The sequence below is a fragment of the Sinocyclocheilus rhinocerous genome, unplaced genomic scaffold (genome assembly GCF_001515625.1).
Source record: "Sinocyclocheilus rhinocerous isolate Xijiao unplaced genomic scaffold, SAMN03320098_v1.1 scaffold4039, whole genome shotgun sequence".
Taxonomy (NCBI): domain Eukaryota; kingdom Metazoa; phylum Chordata; class Actinopteri; order Cypriniformes; family Cyprinidae; genus Sinocyclocheilus; species Sinocyclocheilus rhinocerous.
In genome coordinates, this window is record NW_015648502.1 from 162003 (window position 1) to 170156 (window position 8154).

The window sequence follows — 8154 nt, forward strand, 5'->3', positions numbered from 1 at the left end:
ATATAAATACAAATATTATTAATATTAATATTAAAATTATTATTATTATTACTTAAAAATATTAAACTTAATAAGAAATTGTAATGATATGTTCACTATAAGATAAAGAATTTAAGAAAGAATTGCCAAATGTATTTGACGGTACAAGTTTAAAATGACAATTTCTTAAACTTCAAAAGTTAAACCATCATATTCCCAATAAATATATCTATAGAAAAGGGGGAATTTGGATTTTGTATTGCATTTTTAATCAAATCAATGCAGCCATGGTGAGCATAAGAGCCTTCTTTCAAAACCATGAAAAAAAAATCATGAAAATATTAATATTGTACAAAACTAAATTAAACCATTTTATGAAAGAAAATATTTGAAAAATGGAGATCAAGGCACAAGTTCGTGGCACTGACCAGCAATGGTGATGAGTCCGCTGTCGCTGATGTTGACGATGTGGTTACGACAGATGGACTGCGTGTCTTTGGAGTTGGGGTCGGTGACCAGCGGACGAATGCCACTCCAGGCCGCCAGGACATCCCCCCGCCGCACTGAGAACCAAAGAAACCAGAGACGCTGACAATCTCTGACAGCTGAAGTGTATCTGATTGACAGGATTACAATAGGCTATGCGATTGTATTCATGCAGTGCCCTGTTTACAGCTACATCCATAACTGTTCATACATAAAAATGACAGTGATGTCTGCATTAAAGGCTATTTTGTTTGATAAATGACCAAGGGGGAACATGGGAAGCGAGATTGTCCGTAAAACTGGAGTTGCTTTGTTAAACCAACAAACCGTTACTAGAACATCATGTATGAGTCCAGAGTCAATTTCCCTATTGTGGTGACATCTCAAGCATTAATTATTAAGAGGGAGTTGTGTATCGATCTGCGGTACACCTGCCACTGTAATATGCAGGTTGATATTTCTGAATGGGGGGAAAAACAGAGACAGCACTCTCATTATCAAAGGGCATCTCTGAAACATTTATGACAAGGCTAGGGAGCTCTGCAGACAGCAGTCTGTTGAGACCAATAACACACACACACCTCCAGTCTAAATGAACCTCAGCAATAGACCACTGGGCCGTCAAATGCATTCAAGTAATCTAATTCTCAAGGGAAGAATTCAGTCCATTTTCACGCTGTGGAATGCACTCGAAGTTCTCGAAGAGTCACAATCACCATACGCAATATATGGGCCACCATATTGGTATAGGCCAATATTTAATTTTTTTCATTTTTAAAACTACCAGCATTGGTCAAACTAGGCTGAAAATGGAAGATAATAATTTTACTTTTGCAGATGCTTTTATCCACAGCAACTTACAACATGTCCTAACTGGACACAAACATTTCAACAAGCAGTTTGTATTACACACATGAGAATATGCAAATGACTTTACAATTCAGTGGCATTAAATAGTTAAAAACTCATTGACATTGATCCACCAGTTGAGCTACAAGAGTACATGTGAGTAGTACGCATTATTTCAATATAATACATTTTGTGTGAGTGTGTAAATTATGCAATTTTACAGCATTATATCTGCCATTATATCAGTAATCAATAACATACAAACAATTGTTAAATCAACTAGAAATTCCATATTGGTGGTTTCATAATTCTGTTTTATTTTGAGTACAGCCCTCCTTTAAACAGGCCAGATTTTTCAAATCTCTCTGTTCATCTCATGCAATCATCCTCCTTTCTCTCACACACCGTATCTGAACTGGAGGGACAAACAACAAGATCTTGCCCGTTGCCCCTACACTGTCATTGTGACAAATCTCCCACAGCCAAATCCCTTTAGCTGCCTTCACTAGAGCAGAGTCCAGTCCAGCCTCAACCCTTCATCTAGGCAAGGTCTCTGTGTCATTCCTCCATCGCTCAGTCCATCCTCATTCTCCATGATCTGCTTTATTCACACTCTCACACAACCCTCCCAGGTCAACAGAGTCGCTTGGTTGCTCATTCACGCCCGGAACAAAGCAGAAGACACCCAGACACACGGCAGCCGTCACATTGAGGTTTATGAGCACACGTAATGTTAATAACAGACAGCCGGATGACTTTCTACAGTAGCTGAAAGACACATGCAGTGCTGGATGAGATAACGAGACTCTACAAACTCTTAACGACTTGCCTAACAATCAGAGAAAGGAGGAAGCATTTTTTGTGAAGGAAAATTAGTTATGAAGCTAATCAATCAAGCAATCAAGCCTGCATCCACAGCGCTTTGAACAATTAGAGGGCTGCGCTCAAAAATCAATACCTCCGCTTTCAAAGGAAGATGCTTGGAATAGTTATCAGTCCCAACTAGTAGTTACTAGACTCAACACAACCAATACAAGCCGTTCTGTCTATATTGCGGTCTGTCTGTTCATTAACATGCATGCAGAAATAAAGTATTTTCATCTTTCATAATTAAGTTCATTATTGAAAAATGTCAGTCTAAAACATTTTGGCAGAAATCGCCTATTCATACACTACTGTTCAAATGTTTAAGGTCAGTAAGATTTTTTTAAAGAAATTAATACTTTTATTCAGCAAGGACACATGAAATTGATCAAAATTGACAGTAAAGATTTTTTACATTGTTAAATAAATTAATTTGTGTGGAAAGAATCCTCTTCCTTCTACCACGCGCTCTCTGTTCTCTGCGGTGCCTCCTCCTAGCAACAACAAATGCAGCCATTTCAAGCGCAAAATAGTTTAAGACATGCTTTTTTGGGGCGTTAAATAATGGCGCAAATACCAGTAATTTGACGAGCGCAAACGTTAGTAAAACTCGTTGCGTGATTCATTTGAATACTCTCCCATAAATTTTGCGTCTGAAAGGGAAACTCGTACAAATGCTATTCAATAAGGTCAGGCGCAAAAAATAACCGTGTCCACACCTTTTCAGCGCTAATTCGTCACTGCATATCTTTAGTAAATCCTTACAGTATTATTTTAACGCTAAAAGACAGTTTGCGCTGGCGCAAGCTGTTAGTAAATCTGTCCCAATGTGTACTATTGCATTTTTAATAAGATTATCAGTTTTTCTTTTTGCTCTAAGTGTAGCAACATATTTTATTCAAAACCCTTTCAAAAGAAAAACGCATAGACAGGGTAGCATTACCTTCTACGTCAGGGCTGAGGTAATTGCGTACTTCGCTCAGGATAAAGTTGATGTCATCCTCCACTGGGATGGGATGGGCTGTGACTTCAGTGGGCGTGTCTGTCGTGCCGGCAACAGTCATCTTCTCCCAGGGCAGGAAGAATATGACACGGCCATCACTGGTGGCGGGGTCTAACAGCCCCATGTTGTCCGGGCTGTAATTGGTAGGAAGAGTACATATACGTATGTAATCTCTCCATACACTGTTAACACCATAAAAATACACTTGAGGAAAAAAAGGTACAATATGATTGAAGGATTCGGGAAAGTACCTGTAATATCCAGGGATGACAATGTGCACTCCTGCACTAGGCTGGCAGATGTTGGCAGTTTTCTGGTTGTCCATTTTGCGCAGGGAGTCAGTGAAGGGGCCGGTAGCGTTAATGACACATCTGGCACGAACGTCAAACTCCTGCCCTGTGACCGGCAGAGTGAGGTGTTACTCTAACTCAATGCGACTGACCGTAGGGGTCATTTGCTGAGGATAGAAGACAAATCTCTTCATAAAAGGATTATGAGCAGAAAATTTAAAGGGGCTACTGAAAGGTGATTAGTTAGTGCTGGGTTTTGGAGAAATGAAACTTTAAAAGAAAGCAAAAATTAAAAAAATAATCCTTAGATTTTATATAAAGATCTCATCTCATGTCTTAAGGTGCAGTCACATTTACAATTGTTCTGCGAATTTTTGTATGCAAAATCTGGTTATTTCAATTGGAAATACACGCAATAGGAATTTCGTACAAGGGTGAAAGATTTCCACGCTTACATTTCACAATCTGTTTAAGTTGATTACACAGATTCACTGAACGCTGCTTGGTTTGAAAGTGACTTCTGTCATTTCATGAGCGTTCATAACATTATTCTTTCTCAAAAGTTCACTTGAAATGTCAGTTTTCTGTCACTAAAACAATTAGTTTAGTTTTCGGTCTGGGCATGTCTTACCTGTGATTATGTCTCGGCAGTGGGCTCCACAAACTTTCTCTTGGCCTGTTTTTGGGTCTGGTTTCTTTAGCAGATGAACCACCTCTGTGTAGTTAGCAATAGCAGCACCATGACGGGCCGCTGTAAGAGCGATGGCCAGGTTCATACGGGCGTCATTGTGTTGTCCTGGAAAGAGCCAGAGCAGAATGTGTCACATATACACTGGCATTCTAAAGTTTGGGATCAGTAAGATTTTTAATGTTTTTTAATGGAGTCTCTTGTGCTCATCAAGGCTGTATTTATTTGATCAAAAATACAGAAAAAAATGCAACTCCACCAGACAATAAAATAATAACACAGGCAGGAAGCCTGTTTAAAGGGCACACTTCTCAAAGAATAATGTGCGGTGAAGGCACCAGCATGCTTTGTTAGAGATCCCATGAACCTGGGTTTGCCTCAGCGCTCATGGCTGTGCACTCAAATCAAAATACCCATGTAGAGAAGGATAATACAAACACATGCATGTTGGAATATTGTTAATATCATGTAAGAGGACAAATCACAGCTCACACGGAAAGCTGTGTCCTGCAGCAGTAGACACAAAACGCTTGGTTGAGCTTGAATGTTTATTAGAGTACAGCTTGCAGGTATGGCAAAAAGAGCAGGGCTTTTGTGCTGCAAGCGGAATTCTAATGAAATAAAGAAACCGCGACATTACAAATGACTGAAAACGCAGATAAGGGAGTTTTAGCGTCAGATTAGATTAATAAAAAAAAGACCTACAGAATGAATGAATGACATATCATAGCGGAGAAGGGAAGTGACGGACGGCCGTGCATGTGGATGAGATAGTGAAAGAAAGAAAGGGAGAGAGGACTCAAGGAGGATGAGGGACAGGAAGAGAAGAAGCGAGAGAGTGCGATGCGAGAAGGGGAAAGAGAGAGAGAGAGGGAGGCAAATAGCGACAGGCAGGCTGCGATCTCCAGCGGAGAAGGTCAGATTTGGAAATGTCACGGCCGTGATTGTTCCAGATTGAATAATTGGAGAGAAAAGCCGGCTGACAACCCAGGGGAAGAAGGGATGGGGGGTTGGGGGGGACAGACGTGGGGAGAAGAACGAATAAAACCTCTAAACTGTCATTACAATCGCCGGTTTCGATTCTCCACACACATACATATGCAAATGAAGATGCTTTTTAACGCAGTCACTGGCGGCACGTAAACACGGCGCGGCAGGGAACAGAGCATCCAGACGTCTCTTTGCCTCGGTTTCTCCCACAGATGGACGCGATGTGACAGATCGCTGCTCAGATAGCCGTCGCGCTCCCCCTGAATATAAGCTGCCCGCGCACCCTGCGAGGGACAGTGTGTATCAACGCGGGCCAAATGTAGTTTGACAGGAAGCACCGGAAGGCAGGGTTGGTGGGTGGGGCTTGTGCTGCCACGGAGGGGACCTTGAGTAAAGGGGACACATTCTGCACACCCAGACTAACCAGGAACATATGGAAGTTTTGCCTGGTGGCAGCCTCGGGCGGCGCAGAGCACAGACGGGCCAACAGAGACATGGGCACAATGAGTTCGGCCGCAACAGCACAAAGTTTTACAAAGATTATGCAGGAATGTCACAGAGACAAATGAGATTGCACTTATTGCCGCATAAAACCACGAATCACAATAGTAGATGTTTTATTGACAACAAATTATTGTTATCAATGACAAACAAGATTTTTTTTTCTTATAGCCTACTGTATAAAGAAAAAATATCTCTGTCCACAGGCTTGGCAAAGGCATTACTCATAAGGATTTTTACTGTTTTAACACTAGAACTACCGTAATTCTATAACTACTAGAATGCCCATAGCGGTCATATCATATTTATATTCGAAGCTTCTTTTGAGGTTTTACAATGAAGCTTTGAATATCTGTCGTCATAGTTTATGACGTAATCACCCTAAAAATACGATATTTTTTGTAATATTTAATTGTGTAAGAGCTACGTAGACCACTCCCGAATGTGCATGCCTCGCTTTGTGTCCGGCAAGCGGGAGAGCAGAAGTTTTTCACCGCAGTAAAAATGTTGTATTTGAATGCCAACAAATATGAACGGAAGCAGAATATTTCTGTAGATAAAACATACATCTTTTTTTCAATACATTTTTACTTTTGAACTTTACAACGCTCTGGAGTTATTGTAAATGTTTGGATCACATGAATCGGAAACAATTCTATGCAGCCACCACTGGAATCGTTATGCATGAATAAATGGATCTGTTATGATAGTATAGGTAATAATAAACATCATCACTGTTGCTAAAAAAAGCCTAATTAGTTTGTTTTATTTCACAATATCAGTGTTGTCGGGGCTAAAATAAGCTATGCATTAGCTATAGCATTACACTAGCATAAAAATAATAATAGCCATTATTATTATTATTATGGCTATTTTGTCATAACACTGAAGAAGGCTATTATTGATAACAGCCAGGCTATAGTCTTCCAGCCTAACATAGCCTACCTGGAACCATGGCATTGAATGACAGCAGTTGCTGTATTGAAGGTGTCCACCCGGCTTTTTTACAAACGGGAATTTTAGCTTAGCAATAGAATATAAAAACAACTAGAACAAAAGTTGCTAGGTAATAGTGACGTGCATCTTCCACAGCGAAAAAAATAAAAATAAATAAAATTGCAAAAGCAGAAATTATACGCCGTCTGTAATGCGAAAGGGCAATTTGACCGCTTTGGCCATTCAAGGTAAAAACTTTTGTGAACTCTTTTGTGTTTTGTAATTTTATTAAAATAACAATGTTATAATAAAATATACACACATTTAGGAAAAGTCAGGATATTATAGTTATATGGGTTTCAAAATTGAAAAAGAGTCAAAATGACTGCCTTGGTAGTTCTAGTGTTAAAGCACAAGAAAAAAGGTTAGGAATGTTTCTTGAGCACCAAATCAATAGAATCATGTGACACTGAAGACTGGAGTAACATTCAGCTTTGCCATCACAGGACTAAATGACATTTTAAAATACATAAAAAATGTAAACTGTAATGATATTTCAATGTTACCATTTTACTGCATTTTGATCAAATAATAAAATAATAATCTAATAAACATTTGAACGGTAGTGTATACAGTTAAATTGACTTTAGAATTTCATTCATTTATAGAATTTAAAATTGATTTTTGGACAAAAGAGAAAAGAAAATGTGCATAGTTGCAGATCATACGCAAGACTTAAACCTTAGATTCGCTCCTGCTCACCATCATAGTAGACAATGGCTCCCACAAGTTTGTCTTTCTTCAGCATAGGGAAGAGCTCCAGTGCTTTGCTCTTGCTCAGGACGTAGCTGCTCTTCAGACACTGTGATCCAGCAACCAGGTCGTACATTTTAATGCCAGCCCAGTAATACGGCAGCTGCCACCACCTGTGGAGAACATCAACAGTCCCTGTCACTACTGAATTCAAACATGAATTCAGCAAATGTATTCACTGCACAATCTGCATTAAAATATACTAACATATTTTGAGTACCCTGGTGAATAAGAAAAACTAAAACTAAACCAGCCCAAACTAAATGGTTTGCTGGTCTTAATTGGTTTCCCAGCCTTGTCTGTTTGCTGGTTATAAAGAGGCAACTAGGTAGCAGGGTATATTACTAATTAAAATAGATATGGTTGTACATGTACAAAATTAGATTTGTCCACTAAGTCTTGTGACATATTTGTTTTAAGTAAAAAAAAAAAAATTGGACAGGCAAATGATGTAATCTTGAGGTTTCTCATTTCTATGACCCTTTCACACTTCTCCGGCTGCTTTAAATATCAGAGCAAGGCATAAATGCCACGAGTAATTAGTAATGATGATGGTAAAGACAGGAAGATCCTTTAAAAACCCAGAATGACAAGGGGCAGAGACTGAGGAGGCGAGAGGTCCAGCATTGATCCACAGAATATTCCAACCCCACCTGCTGCAGGTGTCCATATGAAAGGTTCAATGCCATTTCTGTGAACTTATCAATGGATTTAAATACAAAAACTGTCTTTTATGAATCTAGGATGTCTCCAGT

The 8154-nt window shown here is 39.4% G+C and overlaps 1 protein-coding gene across 3 annotated transcripts in view; it reads right to left on the reverse strand.

Moving 5' to 3' along the window:
• Window positions 1-8154, reverse strand: part of LOC107709740 (glycerol-3-phosphate dehydrogenase, mitochondrial-like) — a 26778-nt gene that overhangs the window by 9884 nt on the left and 8740 nt on the right. For all 3 annotated transcript variants that reach the window (XM_016514340.1, XM_016514338.1, XM_016514339.1), the window contains 5 exons: window positions 7349-7512; window positions 4103-4267; window positions 3433-3577; window positions 3122-3315; window positions 408-542 (listed from right to left, as the gene is read on the reverse strand). In XM_016514340.1, coding sequence (XP_016369826.1) covers window positions 408-542; window positions 3122-3315; window positions 3433-3577; window positions 4103-4267; window positions 7349-7512 — 803 coding nt within the window. The remainder of the gene's footprint in view (window positions 1-407; window positions 543-3121; window positions 3316-3432; window positions 3578-4102; window positions 4268-7348; window positions 7513-8154) is intronic.